The 26,202-nt window shown below is 36.1% G+C and overlaps 2 protein-coding genes across 2 annotated transcripts in view; one reads left to right on the top strand and one right to left on the bottom strand.

Annotated features, from left to right (window-relative positions):
- Positions 1–325: 325 nt before the first annotated feature.
- Smp_047500 (hypothetical protein) lies at positions 326–7,446 on the bottom strand. Its single transcript, XM_018795579.1, has 6 exons — positions 7,350–7,446; positions 7,172–7,317; positions 6,874–7,139; positions 5,720–5,868; positions 4,252–4,469; positions 326–573 (listed from the first exon to the last, which is right to left on the bottom strand). Exons 1-6 carry the CDS (start codon positions 7,443–7,445, stop codon positions 378–380), a joined length of 1,071 nt encoding a protein of 356 aa, XP_018649878.1. The 5' UTR covers position 7,446; the 3' UTR covers positions 326–377.
- Positions 7,447–12,240: 4,794 nt separating this feature from the next.
- The window catches only part of Smp_147590 (putative rac guanyl-nucleotide exchange factor), a gene marked incomplete at its 3' end in the record, with an annotated part of 52,440 nt that continues 38,478 nt past the window's right edge, over positions 12,241–26,202 (top strand). Inside the window, exons 1-4 of the mRNA XM_018795580.1 lie at positions 12,241–12,261; positions 14,242–14,519; positions 16,474–16,623; positions 19,634–20,308. Of these exons, the coding sequence (XP_018649879.1) occupies positions 14,247–14,519; positions 16,474–16,623; positions 19,634–20,308 (1,098 nt within the window). The 5' untranslated portion in view covers positions 12,241–12,261; positions 14,242–14,246. The remainder of the gene's footprint in view (positions 12,262–14,241; positions 14,520–16,473; positions 16,624–19,633; positions 20,309–26,202) is intronic.

Here is a 26,202-nt window from a genome sequence, read left to right on the forward strand (position 1 = left end):
TTCCTAAATATTTTATAAAATGACGTAAATTTTCAGTATAATCAGAATATGGTCTTATCTTATACCAGTGTACACAAGCGAAAAAATATCCGTTAATAAAGATAACTATATTGTAAGTAAGTGACATATGTACATTCCGGGAAATAAAATAATGTACGAAAGAAACAAATTAATTTACTTGAAAGAGGAAATGAAATAATATATATAATATATTGGAGCGAATCGCGCTGAGTTTTCTAACCTACATATGTAAATGAAACAAACTTTTTAAAAGAAGAAATAAGAAGCTATTTCGATACAAAATTTAATCAATGTCTGACAAGAGAAGTACTTTCGACGGCACCATACAATGAATTTCATTATCACAAATATGAACATCACCATTTAGATTTAACTCTTTTATTACCAGATTTTAAGATATTTTGTTCACTAAATGTTGTAGATAACTGGTTGCAGTGGCTAGGTGAAGACGAAGTGCAAACAGCCGATGAAGGTGAGGACGACGATGTTGACTCTAATCCATCTGAACAGTTGACTGAATTTGTCCCACAAATAGCTTCTAACTGTTTTATTCTGAAAAGTAGCATCAACAAATAATAAGAGTGATAACAAAAACGAAAACTTTCGTTTGAAATCAACGAACTGTTACGTTCAAGTGACATAAAGACGGTACGGAAAAACAAATGTAACTTTCGTGAATAACACAAGTGTAAACACAAACATAACTAGTTTTGAATGTGTAAGATCCATCAATAGGGGGTCAATTATTTGAGTTACCTATCAGAACTTGAGAGCACCTCCAGTCTCTGGCAAGATCCAACACTATAGCATATCATTTAGCACCACACCTAATTGTTGAGAATATTACTTTGGGAAAACCAATCACTATTTATACAATTTGAATATTTATTACATATGGATTGTCTTGATAGACAAAAAGCAACAAATTCTGCTTATTATGATTCACCTCTCCCAAAAATTATTCCAGGGAGAGAATGCAAAACTTTCTATTCCATATTTGTTAGATTCGAAAAGCCCCCAAATGCACTGGTACGGCCGAGAGTGGGGAGAGTCAGCTCTACCTCCCAAAATGCTCTCACATGACCACGTACATACAACCACTGCCAGGGAAGTGCTACTCACTGCCTTCTCGTGGCGGGGGTGTTGTTTACGAAATCCAGAGAACGAAAAGTCAATGTCCGTTGCTTTAACCGGGTTGGGGGATATGGAGGATCCACCTAGGGGAGTTGGAAAACCCTGATTCTAAACCAACGATACACATGGGCTCGAGAATTCTGAGGCAACAAACGGCGTATGAACCTATTGTTGGTCACCGGCTATCGTGCAACCGCATCTCCTTACGTTGCTCCACTACCTTGTGGATTAGACCCGTAGGTCAAATGCTCATGGAATGGCCTCCTAATAAAACCATCTGCTTCGGTTTGAGTGCCCTAAAATTATTCTAGCCCTCACACAAATCGAGTGAAATATGTGGTGCATATATATTTGGCGACCTCTTGTAAAAATGTTTGCGTTTTAGATTCAAAGAGCGAGACAAATGTATAGTCATTGTCAATCCGTTATATGCAGTGTGAAACTTGGCATTATACATGCACTAGCTCCATTTATCAGACCATATCAGCACAGTGAGGTAAAATTATCAAAACAAATGTCGTATCATTAAAAACATTAAGAGTATCAGTATTAGTAGTGGTAGAAAATATTATGCTTCAGGAAGCATAACTGATTCTGAGCCATGTCACTTAACACCTCCATTAATTGGTTATGGCAGTCGCATGGACCACAATCAAGTAGTCTTCACCTACTAATACGACTGTCCAACGGTCGATGATTATTGTGAATAATATTTATGCCATTACTGAAACTTTGGTAATAAATTAGCGAACTACAATATGGACAAACGGATAAGAAGTCACTGAAGTTAAAAGAGAAAATGGACACCGTCATTTGGCTATTTATGGAAAAAAATGTTGAACTTTGGACAAAAAAAGAGTAACCAACACTTTTGGGAATTTAAACATTTTTAATGGTTGTATGATATTTCATAGTGTCGTAAAATTAATATCAACTGTGAAATTTAACGAAGGGCTCAAATCGCCATTCTCAGTACGTTTCTAGTACATGTTAACAGAAATGGAGTCTACAATTAAACGCTTTGATAAGCAATGCCATACATCGAATATAGAATACTCCAACAGCAGCTACTAACTTGACATGGTAATTAGGCTTGCCAATCGGGATGATTTAATAAAGTTATATTGGCTGGAACAAGTTTTTCTTTAGGTCCTACCATGCCGGGCAGAGAGAAACACAGGCTTCACTAGCTAGGACTCTAAAATCACGCGCCACCGATGAATGCTGCGTCTCCAAAGCGCGCATGCAGGACCCAAGTACGGTCAGTTATTTAACCTTACCTTTTTAATAAGAGAACCAGAATGATTTACCCTTCCAGTATCGGGAGACCACAATGTTACTTTCCATGGCCTTGTTGGTGTACAGATAACACTTCGTGGAAAATCAGAACAAAATCAATCACTGATTGTCGCAGTAAATAAAAAACATTAAAATCATCCTGTGATAACCATGGAGGGATTAGTTTGACTAATATAGCATATAAAATACTAGCCTCAATAATTATCGGGCACCTAATAAAGACTCGTGAAATCCAAACACCAGAAAATCAGACTGGCTTCACACCTGGTCGTGGTTACATCGACCACATGTTCACCACTCGTCAGGTTTCATAACACATGCATGCTTATCGGCGTCCAACAATGATGGTTTTCCTTGAATTAAAAGCAGAGTTTGACTATATAGACCGAGAGGTTCTGTGGCAGTGTCTGTCATTGAAAGGTGTACCTCAGAAGTACGTAAACCTTGTGAAGGCTATCTACTCAGACACTACCCGTCGAGTCAAAGCTTATGGCGAACTGTCATCTGATTTGCAACCTCAAGTTGTGTCCGACAGGGATGTGCACTATCTCCGTTTTCGTTCATTCTCATCATAGACCTACTGCTGGAAATAACGCTCTCGTAGACTGAATTCTCAGGAATTGATCTTCCACCAGGAGGTCCACTTATCGACTTAGAATACACAGATGATATAGACCTGTTTGGCGAAGACGCTGATAAAATACAGTCTTTTGGCAGCATTGAGCAACAGCGCCAGGATGTTTAGTATGCGTTCCTCTCCCTCGAAATGCAAATTCTTGCTTCAGAACTGGCCTGTGTCAACACCTGAACTAAGGAAAGGAAGTAAAGTAGTCGAAAGAGTCGATAACTCCACCTATCTTGGAAGTCTGATCAGCCCTAATGGGTTAGTGTCTGACGAAATCTCTGCACGGATTCAGAAAGCTCATTTGGCTCTTGCCAACTTATGTCACCTATACCTATGGTGAAGAGATATCAGTCTGTCAATTAAAGGACGAGTATACTTAAAAGTAGTTCGTTTTGTTCTACTTTACGGCTGAGAAACGCGACCATTAAGAGTAGAAAATACTCGTATGCTACTTGTATTTGACCATAGATGTCTTATAAATATTGCTCGCATCTGCTGGGATCACCGGGTAAGTAAAAGCGAGTTTAGATGCAGGGTATTAAGGAATGATGGTAAATCAGTCGATGAGGTTGTAAATCTTCATCGAATGAGATGGTTGGGTCACGTGTTATATATGCCCGAACACTGATTACCACGACGCGCAATGCTGACCAGTGTTGGGGATGGTTGGAAGAAAGTTAGGGGCGGTCAAACCAAGACGTGACATCAGTGCTTGAAGTCACTAACTAATTTTATTTCTCTGTGCTAATGAGATATGCTAATTTAAACCGATGTACCTACGTGCCAGTTTCTACGTTATGGCTGACTGAGTGAATATAGAATACGGTTCATTAGTGACTTTTACTAAACTAAAAAAGCCATTCTAATCCTTACGTACAACTTGCCTTACTTCTGCATGTTGGCGAATAGTCAGAAACTTAACAAATTTATCCAAACTTTTCAAGTTGAGATAAGAAGAATGGTTTTGAAGTTACAATCCAAATAACAGTAACTGCCTATAATCAGGATAATTATGATATAGATCTCTGGTGTCATAACCAAAGGAATTTTCATTTTTAATTGAAACGGTAGTAAAACACGACTTTGTATGGCAGTGAACTTAAAAACAACCGTTAATCATATTAAATGAAATTAAGAGAAAGATAATGAGTGATAAAACTGCAGTAACATACCTACGACTTTGCATTTTTACTAGTGAACCCAACTGTTTGTTCTGCTCAGTCACTTCTCGTTGTTTACAAAGTAAATAATACACCATACGACTCAATTTACAGATGCGGGCCATGTTTAAGGCTTGACCCTGTTTAAGTCGCTTCACATCAGAAGTTAACTTGTGATTAACCGTTAATTCTTTAGAAACAGTTCCTGATTCCTGGCGGGTGACATTTTCCTACATAACAGCAATAAAAATGTTAGCTACTCTGAAAATTGTGAATAAAAAAACAACGCAAAGATCACATCTCACGTGAAAATAGAACTATTCCTCACAATAAAAACAGTAGAGTATTCATGTCTAGGTGATTGTGATTACGTAATAATCATAACAATAATATTAATCTCAATGTCATACGTTGAAAATCACGTTTGTTTTGCCTGAATATTTGATCTTTATATTACACACACTAGAGGACAAAATATGCGCGAAAATTGTTTTTGAAACAATGATAACCTTAAGATTATTTATTCCAAAGTTATAGTAACCGGACACTAAATATATTGTCAGAAGAGATGGACGGTGAGTGACAGTGGGATCCAGGACGTGAGTTTCGTCCCATTTGGAACCAGACATATTGGTTTGAACTAATAATCATCTGGAGGAAGCAAGCTGGTTCTGAACAGTATTAGCGTGAAAAATAATATGGATATTTTACAGATGACACTTGAGTTTATAAGGGATGTATTATCCAATAGTGGCCCAGATATGTGCGATGAATAATAAAAAGCAATCATATAAACACAATGAGCCGGGGAAAGTCAGCTCTCCTTCTCGAAATGCTCCCACATGACCACGTACATACAACCACTGCCAGGGAAGTGCTACTCACTGCCTTCTCGTGGCGGGGGTGTTGTTTACGAAATCCAGAGAACGAAAAGTCAATGTCCGTTGCTTTAACCGGGTTGGGGGATATGGAGGATCCACCTAGGGGAGTTGGAAAACCCTGATTCTAAACCAACGATACACATGGGCTCGAGAATTCTGAGGCAACAAACGGCGTATGAACCTATTGTTGGTCACCGGCTATCGTGCAACCGCATCTCCTTACGTTGCTCCACTACCTTGTGGATTAGACCCGTAGGTCAAATGCTCATGGAATGGCCTCCTAATAAAACCATCTGCTTCGGTTTGAGTGCCCTAAAATTATTCTAGCCCTCACACAAATCGAGTGAAATATGTGGTGCATATATATTTGGCGACCTCTTGTACCAATGTTTATGTGTTTGAATAAATAAAGTAACAGAATAACACTAGTTAAATTACGTTGTGATTATGAGTGGTTCGAAAAACAACAAAGGGATAAAAAAATTTGTTTGGAATCATCGAGATCTACGAAACAGAGACAACTAAAATCCTGACTATTTGTAATTAATCATTAGACATTGAGTGTAGACAAATTTTGGTAGAAATATAAAGGAACTCACCATATTAGCGAGTTGATATGAATGTTGGGCTAACTGGTTTAGTTGCTGTCTTTTGAAAGTTGAAACTGCACGGAGCTCATCTAATGGTATGGGACCTCGAGCTTGACTAATAGAAGGGCTTGATAATTCAGATGATAACCACGAGTTACCTAGTGTCAATTAAGCATTAACATTAGTTAAACGACAGATATTGTACTTTCATAAAGCCGATTTGTCTAAATAAGTAAAGGATGAAAAACGAATGAGCTAACGCTCAGATCAATTGATGAAACAATGGTTTACTGACCCACATTTTTGCTGATAATGAGAGTCCAATTTTAGACTTCATTGTCACTATAACTCAATTGAATATGAAACCACTCTTTTCCTTTGCGAAATACGAAAAAAATACCGTACCAGAGTTTTTACCACTCAGTACTACACACTTGTTTCACGACTGTATGGGATATGGACATGGAATTCGATTGCACATGAGATATATATAGGAACAATCCTCATAAAACAGCGAACTTCGAAAATCAACTACTGACGAACGTTTACAATACCAAGTTTACTACATATGTCTAAAATCATTAACCCTACGGGTGACTGGAAACTTTGATTAACACATATACAACAACCGCCTACTTGATTATAATAAAGGCCCACACAATAAACAACACTTGGATCCTGAGTGACATCATATTGGCTGTTTCACTAATAGGGTAAGGTAATAATTGAAGGAAATAGGGAGAACAGACTTGAAATACTTGTTCCACTTAATAAATATTATTTTTTACGATGTCAGATTCTGAAAACTAAAAGCCAAATCGAGAGAATCGTAGTGACGATATCTCAAAACTATTGAGTAAAAAGATTAGGTGATACTATAATTTAGGGACGACCTTTGAGTGACGCTAGACTGAACTTAAGGGTGTCCACCTATTGACCAGTACCAAATGAAGGTCAAAAACCTGTGTGGAAAATTAGAATCATGACTGAAAGTTGATGATTAAGGTAAGAAACTAGATTTAGGGTTTTCATCACGAACTGACAGCTATAATGTCAAAACTCTATTTAGCCAAGTGGATGAGTGAATTTCGAGCAAACATCCGAGACCTGTTATCTTATACGTGATTGGTTCGTCCACAAATTACAGTCTCGCCCCTTCTTACCAAGATTTGACTTCAGATGCAGAGATGGAAGGATGTTTTCTTCAAAGTGCTCCATTGCCATAGAAGATATATCTCGAAGTTCGTGCAATATATCATATGGTCTTATCGGAACACCTTGATTCAATCGTATGAACCGACAGACACCTTGCATTTCATCAAGAACTTTTCCAGGGAAAAAACAGCAGCGATCTTTGTCTGCATAGCGCATGATACTCATTTTCAAAAGAGACAAACGTGTCTCGATGGCAGACAGAGTTTCACAATGTCTACACAAGTTCATAACTCAACTAACTCAAACCTGTTAAGCAGGTGATTTCGACGCTCAGATTCACGTCGTGGCAGCTGAGAACGAAGTTCTGAATGAAATGAAACAACCATCCGCTCTATGGTTTTAAATCCTTTGTTGAGAATGCCTCGGCATACAACGTCGAAAAACCTACATGTCTGGAGATGTTAAATAACATGCAGAGCAATACCTCTCTCAGTTTTGAAACTTCTTCATAGCTTAAATACTTGAACACTTGCTCAACAAGCTGAAGAGGTAAATCAACAATATTCGAACAGGGCGGCATCACTGACGACCTTCGCATACCGAAAACCGTGGCAAAGAATAAACCAATTGACGAAAAATTGGCACGGACTATCTACCAAGTCTTATTTCAATTATTTGGTAGGTTTTAAAAACACACTTCCACGGAAAGTTTAATTTGCGTCCTACATATTGAAGGGATATGAAATCCTCTATTTACCAGTATATAAGTGACGTGCTTGTTAAAACTCATTTTATTTGCTCTCACCTCTTATTATCTCTTTGCAGCTTCGAACCTTCGACAGTTCATACTAAAAATCAATCTTCATGTTCGGAGGGCAAGATTGAACTAAATATATATATTCATAATGAGAGCTAGCTGTCCACTCACGTAAGGCTCATATAAACATACAGGAAGAAGCTCATCTGATAGGGATCAGCAAAACTTGGATATCGTCTCAGTTTACGGACCAGGAGTTAGCGGTACTAAGAATGTCTTTGTTTCGCAACGACAGGAAAATTTGAATAGAGGGCGTTGTAGCATTATACATACGATCTTGCATGGAGGCGCACCAACTTCGCAACCAAGAGTTTCTCAATCTTGATGAGTCAGTATGGTGCTCAGTAAGACTGTCTACCACCTCGAGGTGTCTAGTCGAGGTCATCTACAGGAAGCCTACTGTTGACATCGAGTACGACAATCGTTTGCTGGAAGAATTAACTCGCTCTACGCGTCTTGGATTCTCTCATATCCTGATTCTAGGAGACTTCAATCTTCCTAGAATCAATTTCGCGGAACATACCTACATTGGTGGTGACAACACTACTGAAGCTCGGTTCTTCAACCTCATTGATGATCTGGGATTATTCGAAAATGTGAATTCGGCAACTCGTTGGAGAAACAGTCAGACGCCTTCGCGCTTACACTGAGTATTCAAAAGGAAGAATTCCTAGTCGACGACCTCTCAATTCTGGCTACCCTGGGGAAAAGTGATCACGCCGTCCTATCCTTCAGTTTTCTCAGCAAAACTGAGCTGAAATATCCCACCAACAACAGGCGCTGGAATTTCAAACGGTTGAATGTTTTAGCTTTACATGACTATCAACAACAGGTGGATTATAATGTTTACCCTCAACTTGAAGTGGATGCTCATTGGGATTTCTTACTGCACACGATCTTATGTGCTACTAAGCATTCAGTTCCTCAAACAGTCTTAAAAAGCTACAAACAACCTGCAATCTTCAAGAACTGTACTCTTTGTTTACTAAGCCGCAAAAGGCACTGTTGTGCCGAATATAAACGAACTGATAACAACGGCACGTACAGGCAATACAAACATATAAGGAACATATGCACAAAGGTAATAAGAGAAGACAGGCTTCAGTACCAGACCAAGCTTATCGATAAATTTGTTTCCAATCCGAAAAGCTTATTCCTTTACGCAGCTTCTCTTCGACAAGGCGAAACTGGAGTTTCCCAACTGCTAGGTCCTAATGGTCCGACCAATAACGACGGTGATGCCGCTAATCTTTTAGCTGAACAATACTCTCGGACATTTCAACCGACCCACATCAACTATGCTGATGAAAGCTTCACCTGCACTTGCACAGCACTTTCCGAACTGGACGTGAGCGTTGACCTGGTGCTCCGTAAACTGCAGCACATAAGATGAGACACTTTTACCGGTCCGCTATACTGAGAGAAGCAGCTTCAATCCTGGCAACACCACTTAGGGTGATGTTTTCACACTCGCTAAGCCTAATCAAACTGCCGGAAATTTGGAAGCTGCCTCTTATTACCCCAATTTTCAAAGGAGGTCGACGCAGTCAACCCTCAAGCTACCGACCAGTGGCCCTTCTCTCCAAACCTCCTAAAATTATGGAGTCCCTGATATACGACGGTATACACGAATACTTATTATCCCTGAAGTGATTCTCACCCCAACAGCATGGTTTCAGAAAGGGTCATTATTGAATGACCAACCTGCTGACTGCAGTGGATAGATGGACAGCCTTCCTTGATCGCAAGGGGAAGGTTGAGGTCATTTACCTTTATTTCTCAAAAGCTTTTGATAGGATCAACCATATATGTCTTATCAATAAACTTAGATGATTGGGTGTAAAACCACTTCTGATTGACTGGCTCGCTTCATATCTAGAAAGCCGACATTTTAAGGTCAGGGTTAACATCACTCTCTCTCAGGCTATGGAATGTCCTAGTGAGGTCCCCCATGGTTCAATACTAGGACATATTCTCTTCTTGATTTGCCTTAACGATCTTCCACAACAAGTTTCACCTGACTTATTGCTTTTTACTGATGATTCGAAACTTTGAAGAGAGGTACGTAACCAAAAGGATATACTAGCATTTCAGGAGGATCCGATTTGACTTCAAAGTTGGGCAGACGACAACGGACTTACCTTCAACACTTCAAAGTGCAAAGTGGTCCATCTGTGACATGTTGCAGACTATAGTTACGACTTAGGAAACTCCTCTCTAAAAGTTTCTCAAGTCGAAAAGATTTAGGAGTGTTGGTACCCTACGACCTGAAGTCGTATGCTAACTGTGACAAAAACGCACTTCAAGCAAACATTGCACTGGTAACATTGAAGCGCATTTTTGGCCAGTTTGACGGAAGGACATATCACATAATCTTCAACAGTTTTATTCGTCCCCATTTAGAGTACGGAAACATGGTATTTCCTCCCCCCCTCCAAAAGGATAAGGACACTCTGGAACGCATATGACGTCGAACCACGAAACCAGTTCGGGTACTTCAATCACTTAAATTCTACCCGTCAGAGTACAGACGTCTTAGAAGCGACCTTCTTAACACTTACAGTATCCTTAACAGTTCTGGTCAGCCCCTTGAACATCTACTTAGGGTTAGTCACAACACTAACCCCAGAGGTAACATCCAGAAATTGGAGACCCAAAATAGTAGAACAGACTGCAGACACAACATCTATTCCGTAAGAGTTGTCAAATGCTGGAATTCGCTGCTGATTGAGATAGTTCAAGTGACTTCCCAGGAGTCCTTCAAGAGGAAACTTGACTTATTCTCAAGGACTAAGGATAACATATCATTTTGATCTACCAAATTCTTTTTTTCCTTTATTATCGTTACTATACCTAGGTTCTTGCCTGGAGGTATTGGTGATCCACTGCTATTTGACACGGAAGCCCGTTAAGAGAAAGCTTCTTCTATTCCGTCCACAACCATTTGAACCATTTGAATATATTTACACCTCGAAATACAAAGACGTCAGATGAATTGAGGGTTATTCTCACTGAAGCTTGTGCTCTAAAAATCCGTCTTATGTGTTTTTCGATATTATTAATATTCTTTTGGTTTACTTTTCTAATTTTTATGTTGATTTTCATCGTGTGAACAGATTTATATGTCTCTCTATCTTCTACGGTCAAACTTTTATGATTTTACTGTCACCTAGCTCTGTCTATACCGTTAGACTTCATTATGCCATAACGTCAGATTATTATCGATGGGATATTGTTTAGGATGCCTTTCGCTATGTTAATTCCGTGTCATTGGGCTTCAAAGACCAGAAATATCTTATGGGACAACATTCATGTCAGCTGAAGTGTATTCTAATATAGTGGATTCCATCTAGCCAGAAAGTATTCTGAATGCTAGGGGGCATCAATGAAGAGTGTTGTAACAAAATAAATCGTGAATGAACGATTTGACAATCACAAGGAAGACACTAAGTTTTATAGATCAAAGGAGTAGTTAACAAACTTAAAAACGCTTTAGTTTCCATTCACGCTATATATGCACGACATTTTGCTAGGATGCGAAGTGCAAATTCAAAATGTTGATATGATGTAAAGCCAGCCGAAAATTTTTTTCATCGTATTATATTTACCATAACCCCAAAGCGACATTAAGATCTAATAGCACTTCGTTAGAGTTAATGAAAAAAGTACTGAATTACTAGGTGACTACTTGGAGGCGACAAATATGACAAATGAATCTACATTGTTCAGATTAACTCCTAATCTCGCTCATCAAGGTAAAGGTCTCTCAAGTAACATTTGATCGATTCACCTAAAAGACATAACAGATATTTAGGGTTTGACAACGCTTTAACGTGTTACACTATTATAATCGAAGGACGTCAATCCAGTCAAATCAGAAGTCGGAAATAAGTGGGTTTGAATGTATGTTTGAAAACTTGTTGATATATAGAGAAGCTTTTGATCTAGACTGACCAGTAGTTTCAAGGTTCGCGTAGCACAGCATATCACTCGCGATCTGGTGCGGTTGCATTACTGAGTGCATTCAGTAAGGATGTCTCAAGTAAAACTAATACGACGAAACGGCCGTGCAATGCTCCCAGGTTTTCCATGGTGGTCTAGCTTCAATTGTTTCACGATCTCAACTGTTAAAACTAATAAGCTTCAATGTTGAATACTTGCAGAACTATTTCTTCTAGGATTTTGATTACCGCTATATAACATGACTGTCTTATAAATGAAAATCAGATAATTTTTGTTCATTCACATACCATTTTATTGATAAATACCTTGATTCCTGCCACCTTTTTACACATTAACGTCTTTCGAAAGGATATGACGAATTATGGATCTTATGTAAAGAATATTGTCATTCAACCTACTCGATTTCGCCCAAAATTATTTCGACTATTTGAAACACTGGTTTCTAGGTGCGCCTATGCTGTAAAAAATCTCGAAAAATCTTTTAAGACTTAAATATGGTTATAGAAGCTGTTTTAACGTATTCGGTTCCTCGATCTTTGTTTTATTTAATAAATTAAGGGATACTCGCCAAATACACAGATTTTTCAGTTTGACGTCTTGAAGGTCGGCGGTACTTGTAAGTTGCTTGTCTTTGTTTTGCGAAATTGTTAGTCATCTTCTTTTTGGTGGTTTTCGTATCAGGCTTTTTTGTCATAAAAACTTTATGTCACGAAGTATTCATTTTGATCTCTTTTTATCGCTAGACGTTTATGTTAAGGCTCTTCCCCACTATTTTTCCATCCGATATTGTTGTAATATTGGTGTTCTGTATGTTGTATTCCCACTGGTTTTCTCCACGTTAGTGTTTATATGTTGCTCAACTAGTTTTACGCTTTTGGCCGGGTAAATACGTCATTGAACAAACATTACTTGCTTGACATTGCAAATTATCATGAAGTCACATTCGTAATTTGCACCAGTTATTGTAACTGTATAAACTGTTGACATCCAATAATTTGATTCAGATTTTCTGTCAAATTTCAATGGGGATTATGTGGTATAATTTTTCTAATATAAAGCACAGGAATAGATCATGGAATTAAAATTTAGTATCGAAATGAATTTTAATGAATTCGTTCAAAAAAATCAGTAATTCTGCTTCAGGTTAGATTCACGGAAATTTTATAGTGAGTAACTCAACAGAAGTAGTGTGACGTGTGATGGTTTGCTTGGATACGTTATTAAGGATGTTTTGTGTTGATGTACGTTTTATAGCTTCTTACAACACTCGTGAAATGAAACCTTAAGCGATTCAACTAGCTGCACATGTTTATTCACTACTGTTTTGTGTTTCTTCTCTGTGATAGCTGCTTGAACTGAGGCGGAATTTTAGTTTAAAATAGGGATTAACTACCATATTTTTCTGTTTCATCTCATGAAACCTGTAAACAAAATGTGGTTTTGTCATCAAATCATTGTTCTGTTTCTGTGAATAGGTTTTATGAGTTCATACAGCTCGGGCTAATATTTTACGCATTCGATTTTACTGTGTTTAGTGTGCGCTCTATCTTTTTAAGGAGTGATTACTTTTGTTTAGCTCATTGCTGCACCGGATTATAGAAATGGTATGTATGTACATGAATTGCTCCCGAATGATGACCGTTCATAAGATTGAACAATTGATGCAATTGCCCTCATGGTTTGAAATTGGAGAATATGATCTGTCAGACGAATAGATTACATGTGCGATAGAATGACATGCTTATATACAAAATTGATATCAAATCAAACACGATAACATGCCATAAGCGCTTGTGTAAGATTAATTTGCAGGTCACTCCCTCAACAGGTAATCAATACACTGCTATAGTGTCTGGTTCTTTGGAATAATTGAAAGAGTCGTGGATGAATAAATTGTGGACATGATTGAACCACTTCATAATATTTTGATAGACCTTGATTTTGTATTTCATATGAACCTGAAGCAGCAATAATGATTTTTTCTAAAACAAATCCATCAAAATTCAGTTCGATACTAAATTTTAATTCCATGATCTATTCCTGTGCTTTATATTAGAAAACTTTTACTACACAATCCCCATTGGAATATAACAAAAATGTGAAGTAATTTATCAGCTTACTCTGGCTTCTCTGGTGTTCTTACTTGTAACGTGTTTCTAACTTCTACATCAATTAATCTCACGTTTTATTCGACATCAGTAAAATGTATGATGAATACTGCTACTCAAGTTTTTTTTGTAATATTAAATCTGAGCTGATGTTAGGGATACGTGATACTTCGTCTTTTGTAAATCTTGGAATTATTCTTTCTCATTTGTCCGGACTTACATTCTAAATAAGCACTGATGCTAGTATTGATATTTCGAATGTTCTGACCCACTATAATATACTTTAGGCATGGAGGATAGTAATTTTGTCATGATTTTTCTTGTCATATCTTTACATGTGCTTATATTTCGGTCATAGCTGTCATCACCAACCTTGGAATTTCTTCCACATTGTAGAAATTAATTTGCTGCATATGTTATCATTTATGTAGGTAATATCATCTTACTCATTTAGGTTTTCACATATTTCCATTGAAATCTGAAAACAGGTCGGATGAGCATCCATATATTTCCTACACAATGTGGTGTGGATCCCTCGGGAAGCGAAATATCAACTACAGACAGCCTTATTCAAGAATTTCAAGAATTCGAAGCACAAGTATATTCTGGTGCGTTATTCGAACAAAAATGCAGAACTAGTACTCCATCAAATAAAAACATGGATTCTTCACCAAGTCAAATGAACAATATCTCCGCAATAAGATTTGACCCATGTTCTCGAGGAATTTGTGCCAAGCAGCAGTTGAAGAATTATGATCCGAATGAAGTAAGTTAAATCGTTTGGTGTTTCACTTCTATTAGGGAGAACACAAGGAAAAATAGCCTTTGGTTAATGTAGGAAACACTTTAATCGATGTCTTAATTAAGACTAACGATTTGCGATTCTTCGAGACCTACTGTCTGATAGTAAGAAGAAAAGCTTTTAATTAGGTCATGGATCACGTTGACTTATGTCATGCAATAAGTAAATGATAAATGTATTTGGAATGAAACATGAAATTTAGCAGATACTTTCTAAATTACTTCCCAACTTCTAATAGCTTGGTTAGGAGGCTTTATTACCAACTGGATGTTAATTTCTTTCAAACCAGTTTGTTCTATGGTGTTGTGTTAGCGAGACATAGGATTAAATCATGTTCCGTGCAGGATTGTGTTGGGGCACACAGATTGGTTATTTCCTACTAAATGGGCAGAATCGTAAATAATTCCGATCATGATACAACCAACTGGCAGTCCTTGGTTTTGTATGAGTTGTTCTCGGCTTCTGAGCTAACTTAGTAATAACGTTGACACTACTGCATATTAAATTCGGATTTACGTGTTCAGTTAACTCATTGTCTCGTCTGATGTTTTGTAGCCGTTTACATTCATCTGTCAATGTCCTGAGTGTGACATTTGGATCTTGGTCCAGTCGAGTCAAAAGTCTAGTCCTAATCTCAGCATCTTGTGGTGACTGAAGAGCTTTGATGAATATTAGGCATTTAAATTGGTCTTCTGTCAATGAGCGTAACTTGAACCGTCCACACTCTCTGTTGACGACGTCTGCTAGAGCACCATATTCATCGGCTTCACGTTTCACCAAATTTAGACACTGATATCGAATACTAAACTATGAGTAGGATTCACCGAATATCTCTGGCAATTGTGTTACTGTCTCCTCGAAACTGAGCTCTCGAGGTAACTTTGGCAATATATGATCAACACAATGTGCATGTTCATTGCTTCCCAACTTACGCATCAACAATTGAGTCTTCTATGCGTCATCTTGTATACAGAATTCTATTCTAAATGTACCTTCTCAACGCTTGAACCACGTGAGAAAGGTATTTCCGCTTTTGGGATCATAGATGAATTCTGGGATGCTGCTAGCAGCTACATCACAAGAAGCACTTGGAATAGCATGTGAACTCGAGCAGTGGATGTTAAACTTTTGCGCCAAAGTTTCCAACAACCTCATTTGTTCATCAAGTTGTGCTTGCTGTTGTTGTACTATTCAGTTTGACTGGTCATTTGATATCGGCATCTTGAATGTACTTTCCTTTTTCACCGTCTGCACTGTTACAATTTCTCTTGTTACGACCCGTCTACTCTTATTGTTTAATAGTCTTGGATACCAATTCACTCGACAAGTCTCCAAATCAGAACACGATTGAATAGGAACGTAATTTTATTCCAAATAACAAGGGTGAGTGGAAGTTGTCTATTTCCTTACTAATCAGCGCTAGTAGATGCTTGGAGAAGACTTTAGAACCTTTTTATGTAAAAATTATGAATATAATGATATGGGCAGTAATTTTCAGACCACACAGATTATTGTTATCTGAGTGTCCGCTGTTTAGTACCAGTCAGAGATAATGTGTCTAGACTGCAGCATGTACCTGAGATTGTCTTTAATTTTCATATTTAATTTCTCATCACTCCTAACTTCGTTTGCCTGAAAAAGATCCAGCGGTATTCTTAAGAAGGAAATGACTTACGTAGCTTTCTGTAGTTACTAATCTTCCTTTAACATGTATTTATTCGCAATTAAAATTTTCTTTAGTTGTATAATCCTCTAAACCTAAGCTATTATGCCCAAACTTTTCAGAGCTTTTTGATATATGCATCGACTTCTTGTAACATTTTTATATCTAATTGAAATCTAATCTTATGCGACACTGTTTTAACATGTGGTCAGCTTTTTCTTATGTTTCGGTGTCTTTCTGTATACTCAATAACAGGTTTCTGATGTTGAAGTAGACAGTTTAGATGATGAACCAGTGAATTCTACAGTCCAAATCAATGCATCATCAGAAACAAACGGATATGTATTTGAAAACAAAGACAGTGATTCTTTTAGTAATCGCTCAAAGCTTTCACGTATTCCACAGGTGAATGATCATACAAATGTTTTGCGACAAGAGTTTATTGGGTCAGAAATTTGTTTTATGTCTTAAAACTTAAAGTTTAGTATCACTGTTAGTTTATTCCTTTTTATTCCATCCGACATAAGGAAAGTGAAATGGCTAGTTCGCTGATAATTTTGACATTGCATATTAGGTAATAAGTTTTATCTGTCTAGGAACTGTAATAATGAACAGAAACTCAACTACACGGGCAAATACCAAAACATGCAGTAGTTTAGACGTGTGACCATAATGGTTATGGGTTAATCGGTTAGCAACTAAACTGAAAGCTCCACATGACGAGTGCTTTCACATGGTAGTGATCTTACTAGATTTTATAACACGTATTAAAACAATGGCAATGATGGTTGATTATATATTTGATGATATACGTCAGACCGTTGGAGATATTTTTTCATTTAGTGAATTGAATGAATTTTTCGTTCTCATTGCCGAGAGAGTAATCAATTAACATATGTTATTGGGTATTCACATTTATAGTTTTTCATTGTCCCGTTACAAAACCATCTGCTTCGGTTTGGGGGCGCGAGAAGTATCACAGCCCATATACAAGTATGATGACGTTACTGATAATTTCATTTCTTTATTTTGATACTCAATCGTATCAGAATAAACAAAGACAAAATAAATTGGTAAACTCTTTCCGTTTTTCGGAAGGTTATTAGTCTTTTTTTAAGTCTCACACCTACAGTACACATTTCTTTAGCTACAATCTAAATAGCTTAAAGTTTAGCTCGATCAATTGTTATTACCGTAATTTTCAAGATTAACCAAGTTGTAAACTAAGTAAAAAGAAAGTAAATAAAGTTTTGGGTACCTATGGAAAAACAAAAGATGTATGATTATTTGGTGTTGTGGTTAGTTTCAAGCTACAATCCCTTAAACTATTCAAAAATGAACTTTGTTTATCATTGAGTCGTAAGATCAATCATACGATCTTTCTGATTTCCCGACTTATTTCCGCTCTTCAAAACATTGAATTTACAGTATATTGCACCTCATCGTATTGATTATTTCATCGATTTGTGCGGACAGCCATTATATTTGATTTGATTTTCGCATTATTTGGCCTAGGGTTCAGCTATACATAAGCAAAGGTTGTCATGTAGATCAAGTGTCTATAGTTTTATTATTTCTTCGCTTAGAAGATATTTCACATCTCTATTGGAAAAAGGTAGGGTGCCTCACCGCATCACTTAGTTATCAAATACAATTAGCCAATTCGCCATCATTAGAAGTAGGTAGGTTTCCATAAATCAAATAAAGTTATTGTATTGTTGCTTCAACCTTTCGGATTACCAGTTTATAAAGGATTTTCGTTTCTGTCTGAATGGTGATCATAAAATTAATGTGTAGTGTCTGTGTACAGTACTGAATAGAAATGAATTATAGTCTCATGATCATCTTTGAGAAGGTATATCATGGATTTTTCAGGTTTTCAATTTTCGAGATTGTTTTTCATAAAAAGATTTAATTATTTAAGTGTAAACCACGAGACCTTGGATTAACTTGTAGAAAATCATAGCTAGTGGGCATTGGTTAATATAGTTATATTCCAATAGGTGCCTTCTAAAGTAGGAGTAATACTTGCCAAATATTTTTGAACCGAGGTTTAGGCTTTGGATTTTAAAAACCATGTCGATTAAATTACTACATCACGATAGAAATTCTTCATTCTCGTAATACTTGTAGCCCAAAAATGACCTGGTGCGGCCGAGAGTGGCAGAGTCAGCTCTACCTCCCAAATGCTCTCGCATGACCACGTACATACAACCACTGCCAGGGAAGTGCTACTCACTGCCTTCTCGTGGCGGGGGTGTTGTTTACGAAATCCAGAGAACGAAAAGTCAATGTCCGTTGCTTTAACCGGGTTGGGGGATATGGAGGATCCACCTAGGGGAGTTGGAAAACCCTGATTCTAAACCAACGGTACACATGGGCTCGAGAATTCCGAGGGAACAAATGACGTATGAACCTATTGTTGGTCACCGGCTATCGTGCGACTGCATCTCCTTAAGTTGCTCTACTGCCTTGTGGATTAGACCCGTAGGTCAAATGCTCATGGAATGGCCTCCTAATAAAACCATCTGCTTCGGTTTGAGTGCCCTAAAATTATTCTAGCCCTCACACAAATCGAGTGAAATATGTGGTGCATATATATTTGGCACCATCTTGTACCAATGTTTATGTGTTTGAATAAATAAATAAATATATCAAGGGCAGCATTTCTACAATTGAAGAACATATGGAACTCAAAACAACTCTCAACCAATTTCAAGGTCAGAATCTTTAATACGAACGTCAAGACAGTCCTACTGTACGGAGCTGAAACGTGGAGAACTACTACGGCCATCATCAGGAAGGTACAAGTATTTATAAACAGTTGTCTACGCAAAATACTCAACATCCATTGGCCGGATACTATCAGCAACAGCGTTTTATGGGAGAGGACAAACCAGCTTCCAGCTGAAGAGGAAATTAGGAAAAGACGTTGGAAGTGGATCGGACATACATTAAGGAAATCACCAATGTGCATCACGACTCAATCCCTAACTTGAAATCCGGAAGGGAAGCGGAGAAGAGGAAGGCCAAAGAACACACTACTCCGGGAAATAGAAGCCGATATGAAAAGGATGAATAACAACTGGAAAGAACTGGAAAGGAAGGCTCAGAACAGAGTTGGATGGAGAATGCTGGTGAGCGGCCTATGCTCCTCGACGAGGGGTAACAGGCGTAAGTAAGTAAGTAAGCAATTTACATTTGTAAGTAACCTAGAGCTACTAATCACTGGTTATTTATTTAAACTTATATGATGAAGATTGTTTTAATATTATCATTATTAAAGTCATTAACCCATTTACTATCCAAAAAGATGTACTGTTAGCAGATCAGTTTTTAGCATTCACAATTTAAATCACTTTCCAGTTAATGTATACGATGTGATAGTGTTTCTTTAAACTTCATTTCTTGATAGCTGATCAGATCCCCCAATCGTTCCCTTAGTCAGTCCCTTATTTCAAACAATCAGAAGGCAGTGAAAAATACTGCGTCTACAATATCTCGCCACAGTGTCCCTTCACAGATGGAATTTCCTGTCTTACAGTCAGCTGCCAACACAACAAGGACGACTAGTAAACAACATGTATCCAATTCTGACTTTATTAAAGCGAAACCTCCAGGAAGCAACCAGTATTTCGTCCCAAATTTGCTTACAACATCAGATGTGACGGAAAGCAATCAAAATTATCATTTAACAACACCTCTCCCCAATCCTCCATCTACACAGCCAAGTTTATCATTCGATTCAATGAATAACTCAAAATCATGCAATAAAATTGGGGTACAGGTCACAGTTAAGAAGCTAGATTCATCATATCCGTCTATTAATAGTTTGGATCTATCTAATCTGAATAAAATAAATATGGATTCGATTGCATCGTATGCTCACGAAGATCCCATTGAGACACATGATCTAGTTGTAGCTAAAATGGCTGCAGATGGAGTAGTTTGGGTACCATCTAACGCAAATCCTTCTTCCATTAATACTACAACTGCTGAAAAAAATGAGGTTTATCAATCTATTTTACAAAAAACTGATCAATTGAGATGGTATTCCGAGGAAATCGAAGAAGAGAAAGTTAATGATAATGTGAGTTAATAAATACTATTTCTTATGACAGCGAAATGAATAGACAACGAACTTTTTGGAATCGTTTATCTTTGAAATGTAGTTGACTATGAATGTCTATGTATACCTTGTCCATTTACTACCTTACATAAAATGTTTATTGAGTTACCAACAACGTCAGATTTTGGTTAGGTTCTTCCATTGATCGATATTTCTGGTTAATGTCCCTAAGTGATATAATCGATTATTATTTCCATAGGTTCAGATATCTGTACACCTTAAGTTTTTATAAATATTGAGCAGTAAGTATTAAGCATCATTTATTTTAGTCTTGATAGATAACAGTTTATTTTTGTTTTTATACTTTCTTCATTTTTGTATTGACTCACTAAATACAGTTGCATAATGTTTCATTTGGAGCTTGTGTACTTTCGTATGAGTCCCTGCTTTAGTATTTTTCTGTTTCCATACGTGATCTAGAACAGATAGATACACTTCACTAATCTGTAGATTATTACATAGTGATCATTTATTACTATTTACTTTCATTTCAACCTATAAATATTGAAGACTCATATGCTTCCGATAGATAGCTATCATTTTCTTCATTTTCATATATGATAACGATTCTGTAAAAGATCCACCTTATATGCACTGGATTACTTAAAAATCATTTCCACTAGTGATTTTGTTCTTGTTAATCTGATCAAAGGTTCGGTTCACTAAGTTAAATAGACTCAAATTAGTTCGTAAAGGACTGAACGATGTGTATGTACTACTGACTTATTTTTGGAATATGAAATTTCTAGTCATAAACTAAATTCAAACACCAGTTGCTTTCACTTTTTTTTCGAATAAGTAATATTCTTTTTGTGTATATTGTCTGTGGTTGCTTCAAAAGTATGTTAAAATGCATAATTGTTTTTTTTCGTGTACCTCATAAATAAGAACTGTCTAGACTTAAACGTTCACTCATGATATTAAATAGTTAATCAGTCAAAATTTTCACCAGTATACCATTACATATTTAGATTTTTATAAGATTTATGTCATTCATTTAAGTACTTACGTATTGTTTTTTAGTTATATTGACCATTGACTCGTTTATTTATTGTACCTTTTGTGTACTGCTCGAAGAATCTGTCATATATGTTAGAAAGTTTGTCAAATTCACACTACTTAAATTTTACATTGTTTATTTGTGTATTTCCTCTTGTGTTTACCACAGTATTTTCATGTTATTATCGATTCAGTTTGTGTGCGAAATAAGTGGTGAACACTGAAATCATGAATAGAATATTTAATAACTTAGTATTATATTTCATTTTTTAAAATTCGAGCAAAATAATTTTGTATGTTGTTATAGATGTTGTAGCTCATGTCAATTACCGGTTTCCCACAGCATAGGAGGATATTTTTTGAGGTATATGAAAAGAAAACTAAATTAGTAGTAATCTTGTTGACTTTCATATATGACTGCAGCGCCCAAAAGGCTCCTGTTTGAGGCCGGTCGCTCACAGCCTTTTTGTAAGTATTTGATGTAACTCTATATATGAGGTCTAGTGATGCTAAACATGAATTCCGGATGAACTTGCTACTCAATTGTTCATATTGCTACCACTATATACTGTGCAAACTGCAGTATGCTGAGTTTTAAAAAATGTTCATAATAAATATAATTGATGTACCGATTATAAGTTTATGGATTCGAGTTTCAAGCGTATTGTTTGTGTCAAGGCTAGTAATACTTACTATCTGCCTTCAACCTATACAAGTTGATCGCAGTTTGAACTTTAGAAGTGCTGGTTCAAAGAAGAGACACCGCTTCTAATCTTCAATCAAGTGATAGAAAATTGAATGTTTACCTTGAACGATTGATTACTATCATGAACGTTTACTCGATTATTATATATGACTCTACATTTTTGATAAACTTTTCTTATTGGTCATTACTTTTTTTAACTGATAAATATTTTCAGGAGGGAATTTTGTGGAGATTTTAGTAATTTTATAGTTGAATTCATGAGTTGATTGAAGCTAGACCATTATGGAAAACGTGGAAGTACTGGGCGGCCGTTTCGTTCTTTTGTGAATCTCCTCAGCATTGTGCATCGACGATCCCATTCGCGGGATTCGAACTCAGGGCGTTTGGTCTCGCGCACGAACAACAAACCTCTAGGTCAATGAGCTGGTATCCAGTGGTGTTAGTATCTAACTCTAACCAATCCACGAAATCGCAAGACCATCCATTATTGTATTTAGTGAGTTACTATCTCACAACAGACCCGGTTGAACTCCATTAGTTTCTCAATTTTGTGGATTGGTTGAAGTTGGACATTAACACCGTTGGATGCCGGCTAAGTAGTCTAGAGGTTAAGCGTTCACGCGTGAGATCAATAGGTTATGGATTCGAATCTCGCGGGGCAGGATCGTGGATGCGCACTGCCGAGGAGTCTGACGCTTAGACGAAACGGTCTTCCAGTGCTTCCAGATAATTATTTGTTTCTTTCCCATTCAAATCTACACACCCCATAGTGATGAGTGTGTTCGGTATTATTGATTTAATATCCCTATTACTCCTAATCATATTGTCAGATTTTCCTTTTATCGTAGAGATGACTAATACACCACCAGTTATTATTGATAAAAAAATCTAATGAAAAAGTAGAAAGAAACTAGTTGGACAAAAGTAATATTTTCCCTTTTCCCTTTTTTCCTTCTTTAGCTTTCCTCTCTCTCTGTCTCATTGTAGTATCTTGTAAAAAGTAAAAAGAAAATGTATGCTTTCAATAAGTTAATTTCTAATTTTTATTGGAAAGAGTTGTATGGATTTATGTTCAGTTTTTGTAAGAGTTTCAAGTAGTTAAGGTATTATTTTTGTTGCCTTTATGCTGTAGCTTTTTCTTTCACTCATATGTTTCATTTATCCTATACGCTTATACAATTGAAAAACTAAAGATAAACTTGAGTATAGTATTAATAATTATGAACACAATATATTGTATCAAGATAACTATTTGCTTCAATGGTCAAATAGTAAATAAATGAACTTATCCGCAAATCATATACATTATGACAATCGGTTGCTGATCTTTGCTATCCGGTATGTATATGAAAAGAAACTACAAGTGAGAGTATTAATATTACTAATGTCGATAAAGTAGGATAAGATTAAGTGGGTTTCGTTTTTTTATAAATTGAAAGTTTCCGTGATCTTGTGAATAATAATTAATCAAGTCATTTATGCAAAAACACGATTCTACTATATGTTATTGTTTAGTTAAGGAATGAGTTTTACATGTATCGTATTTGGGTGTCGTTATCTGGATATATCTTTATTTCATAATGTTTTGATTTTTTTTTTAAAGTTTACAATGAACAATTTATAGTTACCATCGAGATATATTCATTGCAAATCTGTTTTATGATCTATGTAGCTCATTAAGTCAATATAATGAACATTTGTGATAATAAGGAATATATATATATATATATATATATATATATATATATATATATATATATATATATATATGTTTAACTGGTCATAACACACACTTTCACTTAATCACTCATCATATACATAATCCCTTTACGGACATTAAACTTATCAGTAACTAAAACAAAATGTTGTGAATCTTGACTTGAAAATTTGTTTTATTAAGTATGCCATTGGACATTTACATGAACCAAATTTTGTATATATAATTCATTGTACTTTTTTCTTCAAAATGTGCATGTGTTTTCGTGCGTGTTTTGTTTCTATTTTAACTTGTATACCATTTGTTCAATCATTAAATTTCTCCCGTTACTTATCGACTAGTTTTAATCACATGATATTTTGGGATTATTATGTGATTGGGCGTATATTAGTTTTAGGTAAGTATTACATTGTACACAATAAATAATGAATTATAGAAGATAATGTGACAGTGTATACACTAATAATTTTACTTATCAAGATGGAAGTAGAATGTAAATATGTTTTTCGTGTATTAGTCACTTGAATCACTTCTAAGATTATTATTGATTTTAAAAAGTTTCTCTTGATATACATGTATCACTTAATTCCTTTTGGGAAATAGCAGTAAGCGTAATTATGTACAAAGTAGAATTTGTGAACACTAATACTAAATAAGTCAACCCTTTATTTCATATTTTATATCGATTTATAGGTTCAATATATAGAAATTTAAAGCAATTAGTCCCTTTGATAAATTTCGATAATGTAGTTCTGATAATCTTCGTCTTCTTATTACATTATCGAAATCAATATATAGAATTTAAAAAGAATAAATGACTTAATTTAATTAACAAAAGCGGCCATTGAAGACATCTACACTGTGAATCTAATATCTATAGTGTTTCTATACGGTTTACACTGGAGATTGACAGATTCATTGCTTCGTTTCCATCAGTAATATGTACGCTTTGGTGTTATCGAAATGAAATATCTCACTGGTTTGATGTTATTCACAGGTTGTTACAATGTATCATGAGTACATCAGTATTCTAATATCAAAGCTTAGCTTGAATCAAGACCAGCAATTTGTTTGATAGGTTAAGTGTCTTTAATTATTTATAAGGTGGGAATGAACGTCATTTCTAAACTCATTATATGGTGGCTTGGCTACGTTTGACTTATTCCTATATGTCTGAACGGGAAAAGCCTTAAGAAACTATGGTATGAGAAGTTCTGAGTACATGGTGGTACAAGAGCAAAGGTAGGTATAGGCACTAACCATATGAGTAAAATTTAAAAATAAGTATGCGCTTCCGAGATCGTTGAAGAAGCAAAACTGATTCATCACTATAGTTGGCAATATCGTTTTTTAATGGCCTACAGAATATTCGTCATTTTTATTGTACTTCCCACTTTATACTGCTATCGACTACACTAAATCGAACTGTTCCACTTTTTTGTCCTGAGATTGCATCATTATATTCTCCTGCCTCTATCTATTGCTTCATAATCCCACTGTCCTATTTGTGTAACGTATATTTATTTCGGTGCCTATTTATGTCAATATTTATGTATTTCTAATAAATAAAAAGGGGTCATGTCAAAGCGTACTTGGAACGCATCGTTTTTTTGGGGTAGATGCATAATCACTACTTATGTGTTTAAAATATTCAGAATTCATCCATTTGGTTGCAAATGCTCAGGTGTAAATATAATCTGAGGATTTCAAATCACCAAAAAACAACTTACTTGTTTTGTCATTTTTATTTTTACCAATGTAAATTCCAATTTTTCTTACCTAAGCCCCTCACGACAGCCATTTTTCATTTTTATGGTAGTTAAAAATTCTGTCTTATCCTTCAGTGGCTATTTTAGTATGTTAAATGTTTGCCTTATTTCTAGTGTTCGTATTTATATTCATTTTCATATGATGTTCCCCTAAAGGAGTCTCCGGTTTCTGCAAATAAAGCTGTCTTGCAATGTTCCTTTCGAGTAGCCACGGTTTGGAAAGGAAAGGGAATTATAATATACCGATACCCGAATCATAGCTAGAATTATATTGCGACCTAGTTCAATATAAATTATGACCTCAACCTACTCACTTCTGTTTGGGTAGCTATGTAATTACAGTAGCTCAAAATACAAATAAACTGTCTCAAAGCCATGTGTGTAAATTTATACTTGGGAAAAGAGTTGCATTATTACTTATTCTACTATCATCCCTGTTGTTATCATTCTTTTTTAATTCTAAGTGTTGATTGAAGTCCTTCAATCACAGTCCAGTATTTCCCTACTTTTTCATTTTGAGATTTTTGTTTATCTTTCGTATAGTTTTGCGTTTCCGTTTACTACCATGGCAAATAATACGTTTGAATTTTACTAACTATTCAAAACGAATAGATATACGTGCATCCGAGTTCGAATCTTTGACAGAACTTGATTTTCATCAACA

Source organism: Schistosoma mansoni, chromosome 2 (assembly GCF_000237925.1).
Source record: "Schistosoma mansoni strain Puerto Rico chromosome 2, complete genome".
NCBI classification, from domain to species: domain Eukaryota; kingdom Metazoa; phylum Platyhelminthes; class Trematoda; order Strigeidida; family Schistosomatidae; genus Schistosoma; species Schistosoma mansoni.